The sequence below is a fragment of the Bufo gargarizans genome, chromosome 5, assembly GCF_014858855.1.
Source record: "Bufo gargarizans isolate SCDJY-AF-19 chromosome 5, ASM1485885v1, whole genome shotgun sequence".
NCBI classification, from domain to species: domain Eukaryota; kingdom Metazoa; phylum Chordata; class Amphibia; order Anura; family Bufonidae; genus Bufo; species Bufo gargarizans.
The window spans coordinates 186,823,323-186,850,444 of record NC_058084.1 but is presented as its reverse complement, the minus strand read 5'-3'; the positions used below and the strand labels follow the sequence as shown (position 1 = coordinate 186,850,444).

At 44.9% G+C, this 27,122-nt stretch overlaps 2 protein-coding genes across 5 annotated transcripts in view; one reads left to right on the top strand and one right to left on the bottom strand.

The window, feature by feature from the left end:
* Positions 1–23,209, bottom strand: part of ZDHHC3 (zinc finger DHHC-type palmitoyltransferase 3) — a 60,844-nt gene extending 37,635 nt beyond the window's left edge. The window contains exons 1-3 of one of the 4 annotated variants that reach the window (XM_044295864.1): positions 23,062–23,209; positions 12,106–12,436; positions 2,584–2,708 (exon numbers count right to left, since the gene is read on the bottom strand). In XM_044295864.1, coding sequence (XP_044151799.1) covers positions 2,584–2,708; positions 12,106–12,408 — 428 coding nt within the window. In that variant the 5' untranslated portion in view covers positions 12,409–12,436; positions 23,062–23,209. Of the gene's footprint in view, positions 1–2,583; positions 2,709–12,105; positions 12,437–14,098; positions 14,183–23,061 lie in introns of those variants that run through there. The other 3 variants (XM_044295867.1, XM_044295865.1, XM_044295866.1) reach the window with 3 other exon arrangements.
* Positions 23,210–23,219: 10 nt separating this feature from the next.
* The window catches only part of EXOSC7 (exosome component 7), a 30,739-nt gene continuing 26,836 nt past the window's right edge, over positions 23,220–27,122 (top strand). The window contains exon 1 of the mRNA XM_044295868.1: positions 23,220–23,364. Within this exon, the coding sequence (XP_044151803.1) occupies positions 23,308–23,364 (57 nt within the window). The 5' untranslated portion in view covers positions 23,220–23,307. The remainder of the gene's footprint in view (positions 23,365–27,122) is intronic.

Here is a 27,122-nt window from a genome sequence, read left to right as displayed (position 1 = left end):
AGGGTAATAACGGTTTGGAATTTCCTTCACTTGTACACAATCTGTCTGACTGTGGATTGGTGGACTCCAACCTCTTTAGAGATGGTCTTGTAACCTTTTTCAGTCTGATCGGCATCAACAACTCTTCTTCTGAGGTCCTCAGAAACCTCCTTTGCTCATGCCATGATACAATTCCACATAGTGTTGTAAAGATCAGACTTGGATAGATCCCTGTTCTTTAAATAAAACTGGTCGTCTACTCACACCTGATTGTCATCCCATTGATAACATCTGACTCTAATTTCACCCTTAAATTATCTGTTAATCCTAAAGGTTCACATACGTTTGCCCCTCACAGACATGTGATATTGAATCATTTTCCTCCACAAATAAATGACCAAGTCAAATATTTTTGACTCAATTATTTGATTTGGTTATCTTTATCTACTTTTAGGACTTGTGTGAAAATCTGATGTAGTTTTAGGTCAAATTTATGCAGAAATGTAGCCAATTTCAAAGGGTTTAACAAACTATCAAACTCCACTGTATAAACTCTACATAAACGTCCCTTAGTAAAGAGCACAATGTATAAAGTGCTGTGGTGCAACCATTGATCCTGTGGTTACCCCCAAGGCAATTCTGACCATAAAACACACAATCAGTAATGCTATTATAAAGAATTAAGCACAACTTAGGCTCAGTTACCGGTTTAACAAGAACAGGAAGCACCAAGATAAAACAGATTTTGCATGTTCCACTTCCAGTTTCTAATTCTAAAATGACGTTCTGCTCCACACCTGATAATTATGTATATCACTGTACAGAAGACTCTTTGTAATGGAAGTACTTCATACATTGGCTCTGTTAGCCAGCAAGATTGTGCATTTGGCTCCAAGGTTCAATTCAGGAAATCCTACTAAATAAGAAAATCGGTGTCTAATCCCCCCCTCACCCAAAAAAGGATAATTGCTAATAGTTATCCCCTCAATTAAAGTGGATCTGTCATAAAAATCTGCTCCCTATTTAAAGGGAACCTGTCATCAACTTCATGCTGACCTCACTGAGGGCAGCATAAAATAGTGCCAGAAATGCTGATTTCAGCGCTGTGTCACTCATGAGCTAAACATAAGTGGTTGCCGAGAACCAGCATCATAATCATTGCAGCCCAGGCCTTGAAAAGAGTCAAATCTACCTGAGAAGAGTCACGGTTATACATAATCTCCTGCACTCTCACCCATCTGCTGATGGTTGGCAGTTCTCTCCAAGAGAGATGGGGAGAAAACTAGATAGAAGACTGTCAGTCATCAGCAGGTGGTCAGGACTTCATGAGTAACCAGGACTCTTCTCAGGTGGCCGTGACTCTTTTCCAGGCCCAGTCTGCAATGATTGTGATGTTGGTTCACGGCAACCACTTACTTTTTACTTATAAATGACAGACCGGTGAAATCAACTCACCCGTCTCTACTTTGTACTGCCGTTAGTATGGGCAGCATAAAGTTAATGGCAGTGCATTATCTGGACAGATCAACCTAGGTAAAAAATGGCGCAAGAAAATACTGCTGGTAGCCGAGATCCAGGAATACAGCGGACTTCTAGTTACCAGCATTACCCATTCGAGAAGGGCCAGGAAGTCTTTCTTGAAAGTAGTGATATCATAACCTATGGTTATTAGATTTCCAGAGATGAGATCTTGATTCAGGGATTTAATCTGATTGTCAGATTTGGAGTCAGAAAGGAAAGAGAAGTTGTTACCACGAAATGCAGTGCAATCTGCAGGCAGCATGTTATAGAGCAGAAGGAGCTGAGCACATTGATATATAGTTTTGTGGGAAAAGACTCTGCTCTTTCTGAGCTCAGTAGCCATTTGGGCACTCTTATCCGTGATTGACACCTATACAGAGAAGGCTGTCAATCACTGACAGGTCCTCCCACATGACTGCTGAGCTCAGAAAGAGCTTTTCTCACATAACTATATATCAATCTGCTCAGCTCCTCCTGCTCTATAACATACTACCTGCAGACTGCACTGCATTTCATGGGGCAGGTTCTCTTTACTTGTTATGTTGGTCTTCCTCTGCACCTAACAATTATCTGTGTCATGATGTGTTCTTACTCCCACCATATCAGTAATGGCTGACTCCAACCAAGGTGTACAAACCAAATACAATGGAGGCTATTGAGGCTTCATGCACATGATCATATGTGTTCTGCAATCCGCAAACCACGGATCCTCAAAACACGGATACCACCCGTGTGCATGCTGCCAATGGTTTCTCCCTTCTGAAGAAATTTCCTATCCTTGTCTGCAAAGTGGGTTGCGGGATGGCGGAAAGGACATAAGGATGTGGACAGCACACTGTCTGCACTATCCAATCAGGGTCAGACTGTGCAAGGACACACTCCCAATGGGTAACTTCCATCTGAACCTTCTTTGCAAAGTGCTGTTAATTCATTCAAAACTTCTAGCAGGAATAATAAAGGAATGGTGCAACAAAGAGTTCTAAGAACAGATGTCCAGATGTGTTATTACATGGGGAATGCATACTTTCATGACCGGTCCACTTCTATGTACACATGGAGATCAGCAGAGTCTCCGCACAATACCTGCAATGGTGAGCTCTGTCAGGCTTGATGCTGCAACATTTTGGGCATTTGTAAACCACTTGTCCTGGTTTCAATTGCAGGCTTTCAATGTATTCCTTTGTGGCATTTCCTTTAGGAACGGCCCCCTGGGTGGAAAAAAAGAAACAGGAGAAACATGACTTTAGTGGAGACAAGCAAATACTATAATTAAAAGGGATTTCCAAGACTTTAATACTGATGACTTCTCCTCGGGATAGGTGATCAGTATCCGATCGGTGGGGTTCCGACATCCGGGGACCCCCGCCGATCAGTTGTTTGGGAAGGCAGTGGCGCTCCTGTGAGCGCAGCTTACCAAGCACAGCACCGTACATTGCATAGTGGCTGTGCTTGGCATCACACTCAACCCCATTTACTTCAGTGGGGCTGAGCTGCTCCTAAGGCCACACAACCGATGAATGTGTCGTTGTCGTTGGCCTAGGGAAAAGCTACTGCGAGTGCCACTGCCTTCTCAAACAGCTAATTGGCAGGGGTGCCAGATGTTGGACCCCCACCGATCAGATACTGATGACCTATCCAGAAGATAAGTTATCAGTATTAAAGGGAACCTGTCACCGGGATTTTGTGTATAGAGCTGAGGACATGGGTTGCTAGATGGCCACTAGCACATCCGCAATACCCAGTACCCATAGCTCTGTGTGCTATCATTGTGTAAAAAAAAAAAAAAAAAAAAAAAAAAAAAAAAAAGATTTGATACATATGCAAATTAACCTGAGATGAGTCCTGTACGGGAGATGAGCCCAGCATCCTCAGAATCTCCTCCTTGCTCCCCGACGTCAGAAAGCCAGGTCGCCGTAATCTCGTGATGCGCGAGCTAGCGCATGCGCAGTGTCATTATAGTGTTCCTTCCCTGTGCTGGCATCAGCCTCAGGGAAGGAACTGCGCATGCACTAGCTCGCACATCGCAAGATTACTGCGCTCTGGCTATCTGACTTCGGGGAGCAAGGAGGAGATTCTGAGGATGCGGGGCAGTGATGGGCTCCTTCACGCTGGACTCATCTCAGGGACAGGACTCATCTCAGGTTAATTTGCATATGTATCAGAGCTATGGGGACTGGATATTGCAGATGTGCTAGTGGCCATCTATCAGCCCATGTCCTCAGCTCTATACACTAAATCCCGGTGACAGGTTCACTTTAAAGTCTCAGAAAACCCCTCTAGTAATAAAAAAAAAGGCCTTCCAGAAGAAAGTTAAAAATGGCCATTACTGTACACTGAAAATGGGAAACTATTTTTTCCTAACTACAGTTCCAGGTTTAAAAGCTAGAGGCAGAACAATGGAGTGTGATGGCAACCTGTCAGGAGCAGTGTCAAACTGTCATTGCTTCATGCGTCACAAAACCAAAAAGGGCTGACTGGTCAGAAACGACTTTACATTCTAATTATCTATTACGGCGATTTGTAGTATACATTTTCAGCTTTCAGGGTTATAAAGCTAGTGCACTGAACTCATAAGGGGGATTTATCATGAGGGGAATATTAGATGTTAGTTTTACTTGAGTCTGCCTTGGCGAACTTTGCATTAAAGGGGTATTCTGTAAGAGTTAGGCCTCATGCACACGGCCGTGTTCCGCGGCCGAGAGAGGACCGTGGAAACCCGGCCGGGATTCCTCCTGACAGCATGAGCGCACCGCGTCATTGGTCGATATGACGCCGTGCGCTTAATGCAGCCGCTGCTGTACAGTAATACAGTAACTAGTATAGTGTATTACTGTACAGCAGTGGCTGCATGAAGCGCACGGCGTCATAGCAACCAAGGACGCCGTGCGCTCATGCTGTCAGGAGGAATCCCGGCCGGGTTTCCACGGTCCTCTCTCTGCCGCGGAACACGGCCGTGTGCATGAGGCCCAAGTCATCTCCTATCCACAGGATAGGCGATAGCTGTTAGATTGGCGGAGGACCTACCGCCAGGACCACCACCTATCACGAGAAGGGGGACCTCATACCCCCTGCAGACCTCTGAAATTATTAGAGCTGCCGGTCATGCCGGTGGCTGCTCCATTTATTTCTATGAGCGTTCTGGAGATAGCCGAGTACTCGGTTTCGGTTCCAAGTGGTAAAAGTTTTTTACAGTAGAAATTAATTTCTGAAGTTATTACCCGAAGTCTCGCGAGTCTTTGCAAAGTAATAACTTCGGCTCATCGGTGCCAATACATTCTAATACTGTACGGAGTGCTCGATTCATACAGTATTCTAACAAAGTTTTATGTGAATTGACTTTGGATGAAACTCATCCGCTCATCCCTGGGCACCGCGATAAATCTGGAGTGAGATTTATTAACAGAGCTAACCAGGCCCACTTACTTTTCAAAACTGGAGTGACTGGTGTAAAAATGCTAAAGTTGCTACATTTTTGTGAAAGTAACTCCAAAAAGTCCCAAAAGCCCTGGGTAAGATGTCTCATGGGTGACATGCCACCGCTACAGCCAGTGATTGGCTGTAGTGGTCACGTGCAGGGAGACCTGGGATCTGCAGAGTTGGCAGGGTAGAAATGGAGTGGCAGGGGTCAGGCAAGAATGCTCACCACCAAGGGTCCGGCCACGCTGTGGGGAGGTGAAAAACTATATTACCAGCTACAAATGTGCTGGGCATATACATGCAGCTAGTACAAGGCTTTATAAAACCATTGGTGCCAATGTCCGAAGGTTTAAGGTGCATAATTCATGTTAATTAGCCGGTCCTCTTGCTCTGATAGCGGGTCATGTGACCAGTCCTGCCCATTAGCAGCCACCATTCACATACACTATGATTGGACTGCGCATGCGCTACGTGCCTTGTCCATCCATAGCATTCCTTTGCGACCAGAGCACCCGCAAGCAGGTAAGAGGACCTGCTATTAAACATGAGTTAGAGCATGCGCAGACCGGAAGGACGGATCCGGCATTGCGGTATTTTTAATGCCGAATCCGGCACTAATACATTTCAATGTAAATTAATGCCGGATCCGGCATTCCGGCAACTGATCCAGAATTTTTGACAGAGATAATACCGCAGCATGCCATGGATGCCACAGTGTTATCCATGGTTTTATTCTTACAAATCTGCATTATGGAATGTTATATGTAGAGTATACATAATGGGCTAGATTTACCATTACACTTACATCTCACTCCACTTTTACATACGTCGAAAGTCACTTCTGGCTAAGTCAGATTTATTAATGGTCCTTTAATACTGAGATAAATGTGGTTTGACGGTAGCAGTTTATCCTTCAGTAAACGGCTTTACAAAAGTCGCACGTGTTTACGAAAAAGTCGCATGTTCTATAAAAAAGTCGCTTAAGATAAGTATGGTCCTCACTGGAGTGAAATTGTGCAACTTTTTGCGACTTTTTAAATTGTCGCAATAGTAAATCTGTCTAGAGAAACATTTACATAAGAAAACACGCCTACTTTCAGAAAATTGGTGAGCATAGCGCAGATCCAATAAAAGTAGCAAATTTTTGCACAGATTTAGCGATTGCACAATTTTTTTTGACTTTTTCACTCCAATATTTTGACTTGAGCTAATGATAAATCTGGCCCAATGTATGGATATTATACGTGTGTGTGTGTGTGTGTGTGTATATATATATATATATATACACACATACACACACATATATATATATATATATATATATATACACACACACATACATACACACACATATATATATTATGTATACTTTGCTTTGTAACTAACACCGATCACCATTTCACCAGTGACATCAGCCACAAAAATTTGCTTTACAAATCTTGAACTGGAGAAGGACAATTATGCAAACCTGTGTAATGTACAAGTCAAATAACTCCCCTCCTACAGTGAAAAGCTGACACTGTAAATGAGAAAAATCTCTGTAACTAAGAGAAGTTTTATATCTAGACATTCCCACACTGGAATACATAAAGAAAGCCAAGGTATGTGTCATATGAATTTAACGGATTGTTTACAGTCGCCCACTTTCCACGGGAACAAGGGGTGCGACTGAACTTCACTCCACTGACTTCCATACAGGCTCATGTCACAATTGCATACACTATACTATGATCAGTCATAACAATAAAACCACAACAGATAGCATGAACAAAACTGAGTTCTCTTATGATAATGGCGTTGTCAAGGCTTGGGATATATTGGGCAAGCAAGTGAACAGTGGCTTCTTGAGTTTGAGTTGAGTTGATGTTTTGAAAGCAGGGAAAACGGGCAAGTAAGTGTAAGGATCTGAGCGACTTTGACATGGGTCAAATGGTAAAGGCTAGACAACTTTTTAGTTTCAACACTTCCAAAACCGCAGGTCTTAGGTGGGGGTTTCCAGAATGCTGTGGCTAGCACCTATCAAAAGTAATCCAAGGGAAGGACAACCAGTTAACCGACATCAAGGTCATGGTTGCACAAGGATCATGGATGCTCCTGGGTAGTGAAGGCTAGCCTGCCTGGTTCGATCCAACAAAAGAGCTACTGTACCACTAATTGCTGAAAATGTTATGGCTAGCTATGATAGAAAGGTGGCAGTACACATAGTGCATAGTTGTAGACTTGACAGACTGCCCATGCGGGGACCTGTCTACAATCAGCATTTGAACCTCAAAAATGGACGATGGAGCAATGCAAGAAGGTGACCTGGTCTGATGAATCACACTTTTTTTTTACATCATGTTGATGGCTGGGTGCATGTTCATTGGTTACCAGGGGAAGAGATGCTAGCAGGATGCACTATAGGAAAAGGGAAGTGTGATGTTCTGGGCAACATCCTACTGGGACACGTTGGGTCCTGGCATTCATGTGGATGTTAATAACACATGATAATCTTTTTGCTAGGAACAGCCCCGAAACAGTAAGAAAACTGAGATATATGGTGCCAGGGGTGTGTCAGACACACATCTACCTTCCAAGTAACAATCCCATTCAACCAGACAATCAGGCTAATGGTGGTGTTAAGAAGATTGCTGTCAGCACAATGATCTTTGGAACCATATTGATCCCGACTATCACTAATGCACCTTTCCATTGACACACACTAGAGGTTTAAGCAGGATTCTCGAGAAGCTGGCTATAAATATCACCATGTCCTCTTACAGGAGCTCCATGTTATATCTCCTATGACATCAAGAGCACCTGATTAACGGCACACCTAGCTGAGTCAATATGTACCCTGATAAGTGAGGCTTTTAACGGCAATTATGCCAAGCAGCTCCATGGGCCTCTAACATGCTCCTAGCGACAGCATATATGAAAGTGCATGTTAGACAATATTTACTGTAACCAAACTTTATATGGAGGTAAAATGATGATGGTTTCTTTTTTCCAATCTTGTTTGTACGATCAAATACTGCATTAAAATGTCTCAGAAAGGAACCGTCCAGAGCCAGAACTGGTAGCATAAAATTCTCAAAAAAGTTGTTCCAACCATCTTTACTTTGACTAAGGGGTCCAGACAAACAGCCCCACATCATTATTCCCCATTAAAGGAGCATTCCCAAAACGGACACAGGCCATATTCTCATGTTCTGCCATAAATATTTTATGGGCATGGCTTCCACCTTTGAGATCCTCACTTAGATGGATGGTAAGGTGGCCACCAGCCAGTAGTAACTCATTGGCTTTCATCGGCTAATGAAAGCCGAAGACCAGACTCACTTCTGGTGCTCCAGAACTCATTGGTGGTATGCTGAGCACTCCTTGTGCTGACGTTGCTTCCATCGGAAGTTTGGAACTTGGTAGCGAGAGTTGCAACTGGACGACAAACATGTTTCCGTACTTCAGCACTCACCAGATTTGTTCTATGAGGTCTTGGGGCATACTGCTACAGCTATGCAATGATGGCCAACCTCACTAGTGTGAATTAGCATCAACAGACTTTTGCCTATGTATACACTGCATACGCAATAGGGACTATTATAGTCCCACCTGTACACCAGCTTGTTAACGCAATCATATTGCAGCAATCCAATGCATGGAAGCATACAAATTCAAAATAGTGATAACCCCTAAACACCCAACTGAGGAAGAAATGTGACATGAATGTGTTAGATCACCGAAGAACCTCAGCAACTCCTGATCTACTAGAAGGGTCGACTCTAGAATTGGCCAAAAATGGTTCCCAAAATAGAAACCTCTGACACGTCAGTGCCAAAATGCCTTATAAAGAAGCACTCCAGCTTTTTTTCAGACCACTTTCTCCCAAGTATCTGTGCTTCCTTGATTTGACCAATGTAAAAAAGCATCCTCAGGTCATCAATATCAGATTTGTAGGGGTCCTCACAGCACACCAAGCACAGTACTGTACATGGTCTAGCAACGGAGCTGCACATAGGCCATGTGATGAATAAACGTGATGTCACTGACCTAGGAAGAGGCTGCAGTGCTCAACGGAGTGCTGTGGCCTCTTCAAAAAGATGATCAGTGTGGGTACCAGGAGTCAGACCCCCGCCAATCAGATATTGATGTCCTATTCTGAGAATAGTATTGTGTCATGAAACATATTCTACATTTTTCAAACCAGCACCTGGATCTGAATACTTTTATATTCGCATATAATCAAACATTTTGTATAACCAGTCATCTATTCAATAAAATGTATCTGCATAGCGCCACCTGCTGTTTGTTCTTTTCCTTATTTTTTTTCTCCTTCTCACTGAGCTGGTCGAATGTGCTCAGTTCAAATCTTCAATTGCCACCAGCCATATGTTCTGTTAGAAGCTGTGGCAGTTACAGGGAGAGATCTGCAGCAGAAAGGACATGCCCTTTGAGCTGCCAGGCTGAAGATAAAATAGCGGAGCGATTGGAGAAATTAATGGGGAGATTGTAACATTGTTAGAAAGGTACTGTCATGTACTATATAATGTCTCATTTTCATACCGTCATGTTGGTAGAGGGAATTTTTGCAGTGAGCCAGCTCCATATGCAGCAGGTGCTGGCTGTAATATACAACCAGCACCCGGCAGCATGGTAAGCTCCCTGTTGCTGTGTGCACAAAGCAAAGTGCAGCAGAGACGCTGTAAAAATCCTGTTCACCCTAAGGGTCTATTCACACGTCCGTAGTGTATTGCGGACCCGCAATACACCCGGCTGGCACCCTCATAAAACTGCCTATTCTTGTCTGCAATTTCGGTCAAGAATAGAACATGTTCTATTTTTTTCGGGAGCCGCGGACCGGAAGATTGGGGCTGTGCTCCGGAAATGCGGATGCAGCCAGCACACCTTCCGGCCTTACAGAGAATGAATGGGTCGATTCGTTCTGCAACGTTGCAAAGAAAAGTTAGATTTTTTTAAAAGTAGTAAAAATAAAATAATATATACAGGTTTGGTATCGCTAGATTTGTATTGAGCCAAAGAACAAGGACGTCATGTCATTTTTAGCGCACAGTAAACACTGTGATGTCAAATCCCCCAAAACCTTGATAGAGTTATGTATTTTTTTTTTTCAATTTAACAGGATAAAATTTGTTTCCCCATTTTCCAATAACAGCCATGTTAAATTAAATGGTGCCATTAAAAATTCATCTAGTCCCGCAAATAATAAGCCCTCATATGATTATATGAATGGAAAAATAAAAACGTTAGGGCTATTGGAAAGTGGGGAGGAAAAAACTAAAATGCAATTTTGCTCCCCAAGCAAGTCCCTTCACATGAAACATTCTCAAATGTCTCCCAGTACTGTGACTGGGAGTTTACTTAGTCACAAGAAACTTACAACACAAACATCACCACTGAGTCATGACTCGTCCGTAGGTGCGTTTTATGGCTGTAGTAATGGAGGTCTTCTGTGACAACGTCCATATAAACATGAGAACCACACCAAATACTGCATCTAATTAAACCTGTCCAACGACATCCTGCCACAAATACCTAGCTATCATATGCTCCTATGACTAAGGGAGACGGCATCCTAAAAATGTCTAAGCATTCCAGCATTTTAGTATAATAAGGGACTTGGATTTGGAGCACTGGCTGTTTAAGATTATATGGATTTTACATTTTTATACATTTGTTTTTGCTACAATTTTTTTTTTTTAAGAAACCTTATAGTAGAACATCCATGGAAATCTGCCTTACTATACTGTAGGTAAAAACTGTCAGCACTGTGTCCAGACTGGAGGACATGGGAAAAAAAATAAAAAAATTACAGATACGCTTAGAAAACCTCTTTAAATTTCACGTACCATGTCTGTCAGCATGCAAGGCTGCAGGAATTCCACCATAGGCAGAAAGCAGGTATGCAATACAATATGTCAAGGGAAATGATGATATCCTTTGGGGGCATAGCCTTTTATTAATGAATTCAAATTATCTTGGGCTAAATATGACATGGGTTGCTAGATCGCCGCTAGCACATCCACAATACCAGTCCCCATAGCTCTATGTGCTTTTATTGTGTTAAAAAAAAAACGATTTGATACATATGTAAATTAACCTAAGATGTGTCCTGTCCCGGACTCATCTCAGGGACAGGACTCATCTCAGGGACAGGACTCATCTCAGGGACAGGACTCATCTCAGGGACAGGACTCATCTCAGGGACAGGACTCATCTCAGGGACAGGACTCATCTCAGGGACAGGACTCATCTCAGGGACAGGACTCATCTCAGGGACAGGACTCATCTCAGGGACAGGACTCATCTCGGGGACAGGACTCATCTCAGGGACAGGACTCATCTCAGGGACAGGACTCATCTCAGGGACAGGACTCATCTCAGGGACAGGACTCATCTCAGGGACAGGACTCATCTCAGGGACAGGACTCATCTCAGGGACAGGACTCATCTCAGGGACAGGACTCATCTCAGAGACAGGACTCATCTCAGAGACAGGACTCATCTCAGAGACAGGACTCATCTCAGAGACAGGACTCATCTCAGAGACAGGACTCATCTCAGAGACAGGACTCATCTCAGGGACAGGACTCATCTCAGGTTAATTTGCATATGTATCAAATCATTTTTTTTACACACTAAAAGCACACAGAGCTATGGGGACTGGGTATTGCGGATGTGCTAGCGGCCATCTAGCAACCCATGTCCTCAGCTCTATACCCAAAATACAGGTCACAGGTTCCCTTTAATAAGTGTCAACAATTTGTCTTCTACAGCCTTCAGTTTTCACTATTCTGGAGACTGTTCTGCATTTCATTGAAATCCATCAGAGAGCTGTTCTGATGGCTTGATCTGTAGACCTTATCTCTAGTCCCCTGACAGCTCATAAATGCTCATTTGATAGGAATTCAGCGTAAATGAGTCTTTAGGAGCTGTCAGAAGTGAAGCGGTAAGGGCTACAGATGGAGTCTTCAGAGCATCTCTCTGAAAACCAGAGAGAATGAAAACTGAAGGCTGTAGAAGATTTCTAATAAAGGCCAATTAGAAAAAAGATTTTTAGACCAAGACAGATATAATGCAATAACCGAAAATGTCTCCAATGGTGTCCATAGCCTTAAAATGCATTACTTAGTGTCTCTCTCCAAAATATAAAATAACCTATAGAGTAAAGCCAGAAGCCGATATACTTACAGGATCGGTGATCATAGCTCGAAAATGTGAAGCCAGAGCTAGGAACGCCAACAAATTAAAGATAATCCCATTGATTGTGCTATAAACCAAGTCTTTGGATGGCAGCAGCATAACAAAAATAACAACAAACTCTGCATAGAAAACCAGGAACCAGGTTACTATGCCACAAGCAATGCCGCAGCCATCTTTGATGAACCACACTTTATCCATGGAGTTATCTACTGGTGGTGGGAGACACTTTTCTGGTTGGAGGTACTCAGCTGTCCTCTCAATATCACGGTAGCGGTGGCTTGGGGTTGGCATGGTAAGCTTTGTAGTCCATATTTTTAGCCTAGAAGAGACTGAGAATTAGTTTACAGGGAATTAGGTAAAGTTACTACTGCTTTTATGTTTGTGCAGACACTCTGCACATCATTGACTTCTCATATGTGACATAAAAAATTATAGTTCGGAAAGAAAAACTGCTTACACTGACGTCTAATGCCAGCCATGCAAATAAAATAGAGATGCAGTCCATGGTATCATTGGTACAAACAATCATGCCAGCAATAGAATATTAAATTGACCAATAAGGGAGTCAGTGTTACAAAAAATGACTCCCTACACCAGGGATCAGCGACATTCGGCACTCCAGCTGTTGTGAAACTCCTACTCCCAGCGTGCTCTTTCCACTTGTGTGGGAGTTTAGAGAGCATCAAAGCAAGTGTGCATGATGGGAGATGTAGTTTCACAACACCTGGAGTGCTGGAGGTTGCTGATCCTTGACCTACACCTTGCCAGAAGGGGCAAAACTGGGTGTTACAGTCCATCTCATAAGGGGAAACTGAGCATTACACAGCGTCCTATGAGCTATCTAATCCAGGACAGAACAGGTCCTCCAGAGCAAGAGACACTCTTTGATACCGCTCTCAACTCTGGCCAACAGAGGTTAATTGTTAAATTTGTTGTTTTTTCGTCACTTCACCTCCCAAAAAAATGGAATAAAATGTGATCAAAAAGGCAAACACACTCCAAAATGGTATAAATGAAAATTACAGATCATCCCACAGAAACTGAGCCCCACACAGCACCGTATACCTACATATAAATGTTATGGAAGTCAGAATATGGCAAGGCAAATAAAAATCTGTCTTTTCATTTTTTTTTTAAGTAAAAACTTAACAAAAAAACAAAAACAAACGTGGTATCACTGTAATCGTACTGACCCTGAGAATGAAGGTAACAGGTCAGTTTTACCGGATAAGGAATGCCGTAAAAAGGAAACCCATAAAACTATACCGGAATTGCGCTTTTTCCCCCCATTTACAACCCATTTGGAATTTGTTTTCAGGCTTCCCACTACATTGTATGCAATATAGAATGGTGCCAATAGATTAGAAAGTACAACTAGTGCCATAAAAACAAACCCTCATACGGCTATATGAACAAAAAATAAAAAAATGATGTCCCCTGGAAGGCCGAGAGTAGAAAATGGAAAAGCAAAAATTGAAAATGGCCCAGTCCTGAAAGGTTAATGACCCTCACAGAGGCAGATAATTGTCTGACCAGCCGACCATTCTCTTACATTATAATCGGCAGCAGTAATGTAACAGCGGTGTGAGGTGTGCCAACGTAAGAATTTTTATGCTGGCATAATGATCCGATCAGCTCACCTGTCTCTTAGATGACAGGCGGACTTTTACACTAGCCAATGATCGGGAATCAGCTGCCGGCCATAAACTGGCCCATATAAAAGGGCTGTTCAGATTCTAAAGTCCTCTGACTCGTACAAGATAAATGAATAGACAAAACTTGCCTAAGAAATCCATAGAAATCCAGCATTACATTTACTGAACGAAGAGGCAGTTACACAAAGGAAGAAGAAAACCGATCAGATCATCAATGTAATCTGTTGTCCAACCAAAATCTGAAGCCAAGGTAGTGGGAGATATACAACCCAAACACTAAAGCAATAAACCTGGCACAACACGGTAGAAAAATCAGGAGACCTCACCAACCCAGATCCAGCTTGTGGAAATGTAGACGTCTGCCCTAGAAATGTGTTGTCGGCAACCAGGAAGCAAACCGCAGCTCTTCCTTACAAATCACTTCCTCAACTGAACCTGTCCCAGCCCTGCATACCCGCCCAGCTCACCACACAATCCTTCAGATCCAGCAGAAATACTACTATCGGGCTGCAGAGAGCTTCACTCTAGGACAGTCATGTAACCACGTGCAGTGAAAGAGCTATATGAGGGCGAGTACAGGCGGACCGAAAATTAGGGTTGGTGGGAGCATCGGCATCTAATAAATTGAAGTGCTTTAAAACTTGTGTGTATCAGAGCATCTAAGGGTACGTCCACATATAGAGAAAATGCTGCAAATTTTACGGTCTGGATATGACGGCATAAAATCTGCAGCATTTTACAGAAGCAGCAAAGTGGAAGAAATGTTACCAATCCTCCACATGCAGTGGATAAATATCCGCATGTAAACGGACATGCGATATGGACTAAATCTGCTGCGTGTAGCTTGTTTCTGCTGATAGTCCCCCATGGGACATGGCCTGATGAAGAGGTGATGTCCACATTGAAACGCGTTGCCTTTATCTGATATTCTATATATATTAAAGAGAAAACATTTTTTTTTATAATCCTTCCTTGGCAGTGCAGGGGGCATTTTTTTACTTTTTTTATGTTCCTACATTTTAACATTGGCGATTGTCCTTCATCACCCGCATTGTGCTGCAGTCAAGGACTACTACTAAGCCTGAACCGCGTTGTGCCTGATTTGCACACAAAAAAGGTGCGGGGCCACACAGCATACCTCTACCTTCCGGTGCTTTAACTGGTGCTGCACTATGTTGGCGCTGTGTGTTTTTATTTATTTATAGATGTATTCACCAGGGATGTCATCCTTCGCAATATACTGTAAAACATGTGGATGTTGCAGCAAAATGTGCATCCGAATTTTCCACCCTGTTTGGACAGACACCAACAGTGGAAACAAGCAACATAAAGCTTAGGCCGGCTCCACATATATCAGTTGTGGTGGGCCAGCTGTGTTAGGTCAAGAGCCGGGCACTACTGATATATGTCGGTGCACACTTAAAGAGGACCTTTCACTCGTATACAAACTAAAAACTAACTCTATCAGTGGGCAGAGCGGCGCCCAGGGGTCCCCCTGCACTTACTAGTATGCCTGGGCGCCGCTCCGTTCGCCCGGTATAGGCTCCGGTGTCTCAGCTCCGTCTGTTGTATTGGACTGATTTTTTGTAGGAGGCGTGTCCCTTGCTGCAGTGCTGGCCAATCGCAGCGCAGAGCTCATAGACTGGCTATGAGCTGTGCGCTGGGATTGGCCAGTGCTGCAGCCTATACCGGGCGAACGGAGCAGCGCCCAGACATACTAGTAAGTGCAGGGGGACCCCTGGGCGCCGCTCTGCCCACTGATATAGTTAGTTTTTAGTTTGTATTCGAGTGAAAAGTCCTCTTTAAGTGAACAGATCCAGCACTGTACGCTGATGGCGCCTCACAGGAGAACGCAGCATGCAGCGGTTTTCTGTGTGGCGCTATTTAACATCTGGCATCATTGTGAACGAAGCCTAAAAGAATCCTGTACTCTCATTCAGCAGCCATGTACCTCTCACAGCCCCCTATACACCTTCAAGTCTGGTTTGGCTGAGCATGTATGTGTTGTGAAGGGGAGCGAGAAAAAAAGCTGCTACTGGCTCATCTCCCTGAAGAACAAAAGGATCCAGTGTTGAAATTCAAAGCGTCCAATTCTTTTCTCCCCTGACATCATCTGTCAGAGAAGAGTCAGGGGCTGCCCACTAATAACCTACTGCGTATGGGGGCCTTCACTAACCATTTCAGAGCCTCTGTGTTTCTAAAAAGACACATTTTGGGGAATGCCTTGCTCCATGTTGGGAGTATACAGAACAGAGTCCCCTCTCTCCAAGGCAGGTGACTCGAATATTCTAGTGACCCTCTTCAACCTCCTGGGAAATGTGCACATTTCAGATCTCGCTTTGAACTGATCTGAGTCTCCCCAGGGTGTAGATGCCATGCCTTGTCTTAAAATTAGGCCCGATTCAGAAGGTCATTCCAATTTCCGTTTGCCAAACACAGACTCTGAAAGAACACGTCTGGGTTCATTTATTTTTCACCTGGACCCATTTATTTAAATAAATGAAATAACGTTTGAGTCTTGGATGTAAATTGGACAAACATGGGCAGGTTGCGCTTTTCTCTGCAAGGAGCAACAGTACGCGAGGAAAACCAGTTGTCTGAATTGCACCATTTACTTTAAAGGGGTATTCCAGCTTAATAAAAACCTGACCCGTGGGCTGCAAATGGGTAAAAAAAAATTAGCTTATACTGACCTCACCGATCCCCTTCTGCTGCTATTCTGACAGTGCCCATGTGCTCGCTGTGTTCCACTTCCTGCTCAAATCTTGACATGGCAGGAAATGCCATCCAGTCACTGGTTACAGCAATGACCCGCTTCAGTCAGTGAGTGGCAGAGCAGCATACCCAGCCATCACCTGCTATGTTAAGACACCAGCAAGAAGTGGAGTACAGTGTGGACATGGGCACCATGGGTGGTTGGTTGGTCAGGTGAGTATAAGCTGGTTTATTTTCTTAAACATTTGCAGACCATGGGTCAGGCTTCTTATTGAGATGGAATACCATTTAATATGTTTGTGTGCAGAAAATACGGTTGTCTGAATTAGGCCTTATAATATTTTTATTCCCAAAAAGAGCACAGCCCTACTATATCCTGAAAAGGGAAAGGGATTTATTTATGGGTCTCACAACAAAAACCAACATGGATCCTCTTTATCAACTAGGACATATGAAGATATGAAGCATCTTTCTAGAAGGTACTAGGTCCTCTCTAACCTTCATGCTCCAATACCCTTGGTCTCACCTCTCTCCTGGAGGTCTGGGTTGGGCACAAAACTCCATATCCTTTGGGAATATCCTATGTTGTCTACAACAGCTCTTGTCTAAGGCCTGTTACATTCCCCTAACCACTTACATTTCTCCAATACTCCCTAATTCCCTTTAAAGGGCTAGTCTTACTTCAGTAAATTATGTAGGGGAAGTTAATACAAGGCACTTATTTATTGTTCTGTGATTCTCCATATTGCCTCCTTTGCTGGCTTAATTAATTTTTTTCATCATGTTTTTATCTGCTTTTTTCCATAGTTACAACCAACCTGCAATCTAGCAGCGGTGGTCATACTTGCACATTATAGGAAAAGGCGCCGGCCACCACCAGAGAGGCTGGCGCCTTTTTCTATAGCATGCAAGCATGTCCACCACTGCTGGATTAAAGGGTGGACATAACCATGGAAACGAGCAGATAAAAATGCAATGAAAAGATGAATTAAGCCAGCAAAGGAAGCAATATGGACAATCACCATACAGTAAGTGCCTTGTATTACTTTTCACTATGCCATAAATGCCATGTGCTGAAGTGAGGCAACTCCTGTAAGGAAGGTCTACCTCATTGCACATCGTGCCCATTCCCTATAATTATTCCCAGCCTGCACCCGATAGAACCTTTTATCTTTCCCCTCCCCCTTTCCTCATAATGACACATGGTCCTCCTCTCAGTTGTTATGTGCCACTAAATTTGGCACATTTTGGTCTATCTTTAAGCCAAAAAGAATTAATCTGCTCCTGACACTTTCTGCACAATTTTCTGGCTTGAAACCTAATAAACCTGTTGGGAGGGTGCTGGTCATGCCATTCCTGGTTAGCTCTGCCCATAATTCCAAAGGGCCAAAAAAAGTCACAAATTATAGTGTATATATGGCAGGCTCCATAGCCAGAAGTGGACCACCAGGAAGGAGAAGTAGAAGACCTTTCTTTTCTATTTCTGATTCCTTTCTAATCCACTTCTGTCTTTGGCAAAACATCCCACAGGCAGATCTGCTTCAAGACCTCATCCAAAAAACTCAGTATGAACCTAGCCTAATACTAACTACGTATTATCTCCCAAATCAGTGATCTGTGCTAGTAATTCAGATTTCCTGAGTGACCAGCTTGATCTGTGGACTGATCTGTCCACAGATCAAGCTGGTCACTTAGGAAATCTGAATTGTGTTCAAAGACTCAGTCTGGAGTGAGACATTGTCTAAGGGCCCTTTTAGGGTTCCGTTACACAGTGATCTTGGTGGCCCCCAAGGACCACAGTGTAGCAGTGATAGCAAAGAAACGAATGGGATTGCAGAGCGATTGGCACATTTGCCGCGACTTCATAGTAACAAAAAATCCAGCAGTGTTGGATTTTTCTTGCGATTCTGGGGTCGCAGTCGCGGCACATGTCTGAGAACTGCAACCCCATTCATTTCTATGTACGCACCACTACAGTGTGATCCTTGTGTAGCCTAATAAGGCTACTTTCACACTTGCGTTCGGTGCGGATCCGTCTGGTATCTGAACAGACGGATCCGCACCTATAATGCAAACGTTTGCATCCGTTCAGAACGGATCCGTCTGCATTAGACAGCTTTTTCAGATCTGAGTTTTCACATCGTGAAAACTCAGATCCGACAGTATATTCTAACACAGAGGCTTTCCCATGGTGATGGGGACACTTCAAGTTAGAATATACTAAGAACTGTGTACATGACTGCCCCCTGCTGCCTGGCAGCACCCGATCTCTTACAGGGGGCTGTGATCCGCACAATTAACCCTTCGGTGCCGTAGTGGATCCCCGAACGCAAGTGTGAAAGTAGCTTTAGGGCTCATGCACATGACCGTAAGTATTTTGCGGTCTGCAAAAAAAAAAAAAAAAAAGCGGCTAACACCCATGGGACGTCCGTGTTGCATCCTTTTTTCGCAGGTCAATTGTAACAATTCATGTCCTTGTCCACAAAACAGACAATAATGGGACATGTTCTATTTTTTTGCGGAAGGAACAGGTATATATACGGAAACAGAATGCACACAGAGTAATTTCCATTTTTTTTTTTCCAAGCCCCATTGAAATGAATGGACCTGTAAAAAACGGAACGGAATAAAAAATACATTTGTGTGCATGAGCCCTTACACAGGACGAGGAACGAGTGTTCCTACAAATGCTCCTTCCCGATAACTAGCCCATGTAATGGTGTCACAGATTACCCAACAAACAAGCAAAATGCTCGCCTCTGGGGTGATCATGACTACGTGGCACCTAAATTAATCTTTTGTTGGCATGTCACACCGCCGTGTGTGAAGAGAGGATGTGCTGCCAACAATACTCAAAGTAACTGGGGGATGAATGATTGTAACAATGATCAATTGTGCCACTTTCACTTTAAACAAGCACCGCTCATCTTGCATACTGTTCATTAGCGCCATTTTTTTTTGCCTGCCATCAGTTGGTATAAAAGGACCACAAGGGCTAATATACATTAGCATTCTAGTTGCTTCCTCTGAATGGTTTTTTCAGGTATTGGCATATTGCTAGGACTTGCCATCACTCATAGATTGATAGGGATCCAAGTGGTGTCATTCTGCTGAATGAAGGGGCTGCAGCGGTGGACACAAATGTCAGACGCCCATCGATCTTGATGATCATGACATAATATTACACGATGGGAATATCTAACATAAAGAAACCTTAAACTTCATTACCCAAGCCTGGTGTGAACAAGTGGATTTGTGATACAGATATGAGAAGATCTAGCCTGCTGTACGTGGATTTCATGGTTTATGCAATTTCCTGGCTGTTCATAGACTCGACACAAGGAGGATCACAGCCCAGCATCGGACAATGACACGGCTTGTTCAGTTATATTGTGAAGTGAATGACATTTCTCCACAGTGCAATGCAATACCCGTCTCCAAGTGACACTGCAGAATGTAAGGGAACCCTGGTCGGTGCACCGCCGCCTTCTCTGTGCTCCTTACCTTATCATAGGAGATCTGCAGTCAGTGAAGATACATGAGACTCTCCAAAGAAACCACCAAACACAGGGCCTAGCATGCCCTGGTAGCCTGTCTACAGCCCCAATTAAGGCGTATAGTCTCCTAATGATAACCCCTGTCCCTATGCTATCTCCAGCCCTAGCATGCACAACTCCATTCATGTCGATGGGGATACACTTCTATCTTTGGACAGCACATTTAAAGGGCTTGTCTCACTTCAGCAAATGGCATTTATCATGTAGAGAAAGTTAATACAAGGTACTTACTAATGTATTGTGATTGTCCATATTGCCTCCTTTGCATCTCATTAAACACTGCTCATATCCAGGGGTTACGATCACCACAATCCAGCAGCGGTGGCCGTGCTTGCACAATATAGGATAAAGTGCTCGCCTATGTGCACTCCCGGGGTCAGGACAGCTCAGCACTTTTTATAATATGATATAATATGGTATGGACAATCACAATACATTAGTAAGGGTCTTGTACATGATAAATGCCGTTTGCTGACGTGGGACAACCCAACTACGGGTCTAATGATGACCCAAACTAACAGCACCAAAGGGATCTATCATAGTGACGGTTCGGATCATTAGACCCATGGACAGACTGGGATTTGCGACTGTAATAAGTGCACTAAAAGGCACCTACATTATGGCCATCTGAATGAGGCTTAAAGGGGTATTCCAGTTGGTACGAATTATCCCCTATCCACAGGATAGGTCAGTGATGGTCAACTTCTGGCACTCCAGCTGTGGTAAAACAACGACTCCCAGCATGCTCCATTAATTTCTATGGAGTTCTGAGAACAGCCAAGCAAGTGTACATCTTGGGATTTGTAGTTTTACCACAGCTGGAGCGCCGGAGGTTAGCCATCACAGGGATAATGGATGACTATAAGATCGGTGGGTGTCCTAACACTGGGACCTCCACTGATCACAAGAACAGGGGGGGCCCTCATATCCAGGGGTTACGATCACCACGTACCCCCTGCAGCTGCCTGAAATGACTGGAGCGGCAGTTTGAACATGTGGGGATCACTTGTATCAACCAGAATACCCCTTTAAAGGTGTTGTCTAGTTTTCTCATATTAATGACCTATCCTCAGGATCATCAATATCAGATCAGCTGTTTGAAGAGATCACAGTGCTCGTACAAGCGCAGCATCCTCTTCACTGTTTACCTGCTCGCCATCGACATTGCAGCAGTGTAATTACGAGCACTGCGTTCTCTTCAAACAGCTGATCAGTGGGGGTGCTGGGAGGTGGACCAGTTTGAGAAAAAAGGACAAACCCTTTAAGCAGAGGGTCTTTAGATATATGTATAAGGGCTCATGCACCCAGATGTGAGCTCTACGAGTCCATACAACATTGTGTGTGTATATAACTCAGATTGGAACTAGTCGCCTGAAGTTCCAGGTTCGTCTTGGCTACTACACTGCAATAACACCAATCAGTAGCTGTAAATGAGCGCCTAATGAGAGTGGCAATACGATGCCCGTTACAGTGGAAAACTTGCGAAATTAAAATTAAATTATATGCCCCAAATAGGTATTTTATGACTTTAAGGGAAATATTATTTAAAAAAATGATATACAGTACCAGTTATAGGATAAAAAATGCGACCCATTCACCCAAGACTACACCTAATATTCATCAAAACCACGTAAATAAGAACCCATCCAAATACTTTCCTCAGCGGTCAATTTATAAACTTAAAGAATTAAGAAAAATAAATAAAAAAAAAACTTTGTACGTATTAGGCTACATTCACACTTGCGGCAGAGTGATCCGGCAAGCAGTTCCGTCGCCGGAACTGCCTGCTGGATCCGTCAAAACGTATGCCAGCTGATGGCATTTGTAAGACTGATCAGGATCCTGATCCGTATGACGAATGCATTGAAATGCTGGATCCGTCTTTCTGGTGTCATCCGGAAAAACGGATCCGGCATTTATTTTTCTCACAGGACGGATCCGGCATTGCGGTATTCTGAATGCCGAATCTGGCACTGATACATTCTTATGGAAAAAAAATGCCGGATTCAGGATTCAGGATTCAGGCAAGTGTTCAGTTTTTTTGGCCGGAGATAAAACGGTAGCATGCTGCGGTATTATCTCCGTCCTGAACAGTCAAAGAGACTGAACTGAAGACATCCTGATGCATCCTGAACAGATTGCTCTCCATGCAGAATGCATGGGGATAAAACTGATCAGTTCTTTTCCGGTATTGAGCCCCTGTGACGGAACTCTATGCCGGAAAAAAAAAACGCTAGTGTGAAAGTACCCTAAGTAATAATAAAACTAAAACTGTCTCCTATTGTATGTACATCATATATAACGTGACACACACAGTACATCGAAATAAGGGGGTTGTTCCAAGATTATCCCTTCTCCACGCCAGAGGATAGGGGATAAATGTCTGATAGGTGGGAGTGTGACCACCTGGAGCCTCAGCAGTCACTAGATCCGGGGGTCCCAAGTCTGCCGCATGAATGGAGTGGCGGTTGAGCATTTGCCGGGCTCTGTACTACGCTCTCTATGGACGTCCCACAGAGGCCTCGTGTAGCCCACTCCATTCACACAGTGGTGAGGGCTGCAGCAGTCAGACCCCCACCAATCAGATACTTATCCCCTACCTTGCGGCTAGTTCTCCCATTAAGGGCAGACTGGACAACATATGGCAGCATGCAGCGGTATTTCAAAATTTCGGACACCATAACAGAAACCTGATGGACCCCCTTATAGTCAATGGGGTCCGCCAGGCGCTGCTGGTGTTCAGCATATTCTAGATATGGCGCTTCTGCGCAGGGGTTTTATCCCATTTTTCTGTTCTGAAACTGAAAAATGGAAAATGCGCCAAAGATATGAACATAGCCCGATAACTAATATTATCTGAACATCTTCTATAGTTGTGGATGAGAAGGCTGAAAAATAATAAAGAGTATCAAGCAAAACTGTGATACAATAAACCGAGGTAGATAGATAAAGGGTGCCAGCCAGCTGCCCAGCCCCTGCTCTAGGTTGGCACACAGTGCCCTGATCTAATACCTTACCATTCACAATGTCTCCTCTGCTTCCTCACTATGACAGACCAGTGACAGCCCCGCACTCGGGGGGTAGATCAGAGGGCACCTCCGCCGCACCCACCACCGCGCAGCACTGAAGGGAGGGGAGTGTGGAGCAGGAGACGCAGGCGCGCTCTGATGACGTCATGTTGCTAGGGTTTGACTGGGAAGCGCAGCGGGTCGCACACTGGTGACACAGAGGACGTGTATTGGCGGAAGGAGGGCGGCTGCAGCATGGCTTCTGTGGTCCTGAGCGAAGCCGAGAAGGTGTACATTCTGCACGGGATTCAGGTGAGGGCAGCGCGCCTCCTGGTAATGGGTGCCAGCTGCAGAGAGTGGCATGGAAGTGTCGCCATAGTGTGATCTCTGTCCATAGACGTGTAGGCTGTAGAGTGATCTCTGTCCATATACATGTGGCTCATGGTATGATCTGTGTACATAGACTTGTGCGCCATAGTGTGATCTCTCTTCATAGAGTTGCGTTTTGCGCCATGGCGCGATCATCTTTGACCATAGATGTGCGCGCTCCACGGGGGGATCTCTGTCCGTGGACGCGCTCCACGAGGGGGATCTCTGTCCGTGGACGCGCTCCACGGGGGGGATCTCTGTCCGTGGACGCGCTCCACGGGGGGGATCTCTGTCCGTGGACGCGCTCCACGGGGGGATCTCTGTCCGTGGACGCGCTCCACGGGGGGGATCTCTGTCCGTGGACGCGCTCCACGGGGGGGATCTCTGTCCGTGGACGCGCTCCACGGGGGGATCTCTGTCCGTGGACGCGCTCCACGGGGGGGATCTCTGTCCGTGGACGCGCTCCACGGGGGGGATCTCTGTCCGTGGACGCGCTCCACGGGGGGGATCTCTGTCCGTGGACGCGCTCCACGGGGGGATCTCTGTCCGTGGACGCGCTCCACGGGGGGGATCTCTGTCCGTGGACGCGCTCCACGGGGGGGATCTCTGTCCGTGGACGCGCTCCACGGGGGGGATCTCTGTCCGTGGACGCGCTCCACGGGGGGGATCTCTGTCCGTGGACGCGCTCCACGGGGGGGATCTCTGTCCGTGGACGCGCTCCACGGGGGGGATCTCTGTCCGTGGACGCGCTCCACGGGGGGGATCTCTGTCCGTGGACGCGCTCCACGGGGGGATCTCTGTCCGTGGACGCGCTCCACGGGGGGATCTCTGTCCGTGGACGCGCTCCACGGGGGGATCTCTGTCCGTGGACGCGCTCCACGGGGGGATCTCTGTCCGTGGACGCGCTCCACGGGGGGATCTCTGTCCGTGGACGCGCTCCACGGGGGGGATCTCTGTCCGTGGACGCGCTCCACGGGGGGGATCTCTGTCCGTGGACGCGCTCCACGGGGGGGATCTCTGTCCGTGTTGAATCCATCTTTTCTTTTTATCAGACCTATTGTAACAATGCCTAGACTTGTCCACATAACAGACAAGAATAGGACATGTTTAGTGTTTTTTGCAGGGCTACAGGACGGGGATGAGGGCAGCACATTTTTTCAGCCCCATTGAAATCAGTAGGTCCCCTTCTGATCCGCTAAAAATGATTGGATGTGGAGCGAAAATATAGTCTTGTTAATGGGGCCTTATGTACATGGGATATACATGTCTGAGCCTTGTTCATACACTGACCAAGAATATACACACAACACTTTGGGGTTTTGTTCCCATTTTGTATGAGCTGAACTCAAAGATCTGAAACATTTTCTACACACACAAAAACCCCATTACTCTCAAATATTGTTCACAAATCTCTCTAAATCTGTTTTAGTGAGCACTTCTCCTTTGCCGAGATGATCCATCCCACCTCACAGGTGTGGCATATCAAGGTGCTGATTAGACAGCATGAATATTGCACAGGTGTGCCTTAGGGTGCATTCACACGACCGTAGGTGTTTTGCGGTCCTTAAATTGCGGACCGCAAAACACGGATACTGGCCGTGTGCGTTCCGCAATTAGCAGACCGAACATCGCCAGCGCTATATAGAGAATGCCTAAGCTTGTCTGCGGTTGGGGACAAGAATAGGACATGCTCTATCTTTTTTGCGGGGCCACGGAATGGAACAATGGATGTGGACAGCACACGGTGTGAAAACCGGGACTCATCCGTGAACAGAACGCCTCTCCAATGTGCCAGACACCGTCGAATGTGAGCATTTGCCCACTCAAGTCGGTTACGATGACGAACTGCAGTCAGGTCCAGACCCCGATGAGGATGACGAGCATGCAGATGAGCTTCCCTGAGACGGTTTCTGACAGTTTGTGCAGAAATTCTTTGGTTATGGAAACCGATTGTTGCTGCAGCTGTCCGGGTGGCTGGTCTCAGATGATCATGGAGGTGAACATGCTGGATGTGGAGGTCCTGGGCTGGTGTGGTTACACGTGGTCTGCAGTTGTGAGGCCGGTTGGATGTACTACCAAATTCTCTGAAACGCCTTTGGAGACGGCTTATGGTAGAGAGATGAACATTCATTGCACGTGCAACAGCTCTGGTAGACATTCCTGCAGTCAGCATGCCAATTGCACTCTCGCTCAAACGTTGTGGCATTGTGCTGTGTGATCAAACCGCACATTTCAGAGTGGCCTTTTATTGTGGGAAGTCTGAGGCACAGCTGTGCAATATTCATGCTGTCTAATCAGCACCTTCATATGCCACACCTGTGAGGTGGGATGGATTATCTCGGCAAAGGAGACGTGCTCACTAACACAGATTTAGACAGATTTGTGAACAATATTTGAGAGTAATGGGTCTTTTGTGTGTGTAGCAAATGTTTCAGATCTTTGAGTTCAGCTCATGCAAGATGGGAGCAAAACCAAAAGTGTTGTGTTTATATTTTTGGTCAGTGTATGTAGGTAAGGTTCTCAGATCTAGTGGCACACATTGTCATTAAATACAGTTGGGTGCATCTGCCACCAGTGTCACGTTTTTGGGCAGATTTAGGGCACAATCACGCATACATGTCTTTGGTCAGCTTTGTCTACCAAATAATTTAAATACATAAACGTCAATGTAGATCTGACCGCGAGGTTCTCCCAAGATCCCAAAATAGTGGTGTCCTGTCCGCCATTCCCAGTGAGAAGTGTCTACACTCCATAATTCTTCCATGGACAATATGGAAACAGCCCAGCACACGTTCCTTGGTGTATATTGTTTATACCTGGTATATAGTAGTGTGCGTGTTGGTCCACCGCTCCAATCGCTTCCATAGAGCTGGGTACTCATCCTCTATTATTCCTCTTGAACATTTATGGCTGAGTTGACACTTGGGTGTTACCATTCTGCTTGTCAAAGTGTGACACCAGTAGCACAGATTGTATGGCGAAAGCGTGTAGGGACACACTCCTAACTGGTAGCATCCAATTTCTTAATATTTTTCCAGTATGGATAACAGAGGAACATCACAATTGTATAAGAAAAGATGTTCCCGAATTGTTGTTACATGGGATATACAAATACTTACTAAAACAGAAGTCTAAGGCGGGGAGGAGTGAGGGACAGTCCGCTCTTGGTACAAAGTTCTCCTTTGATCAATGGCGGTTTAGGTGTCCCAAACTCCCAGCACATCGCCCTGGGAAGTTGCCAGCAGTCACTTTCTTGGAGGGCATGTGGAATATGACATAGGAACAATTTTATTGGGATTTTTATATTGGTACTATCACGTAGCTCAAATACTTGCGCTGCAGGTTCCAGAAGTGAAGTGGGTCTATTCACACAGAGATATACGATGCGATATTTATGGAACCGCGCTGCTTCACATTCGAAGAACTTTATCAGACACCGGACATCATTACGGAAGTATTGATGTCCCGTGTCTGATAATGTGGATGATTGCACCAAAGGATAAAGTTCTTCAAATGTGAAGCAGAGCGGTTCCATAAAGATCGCATAGTACCAGTATAAGTGGGTGTTTGACCACTAATAATTGCTTATTATTTAACAATATTTTTGGGTTTTTACATCTAAGCCCCACCCTGAAAACAACTAACCTACCAGGACCGCCTACTTATGGTCAGGGGTTTGCCCTGGCCTCACCCATATTGGC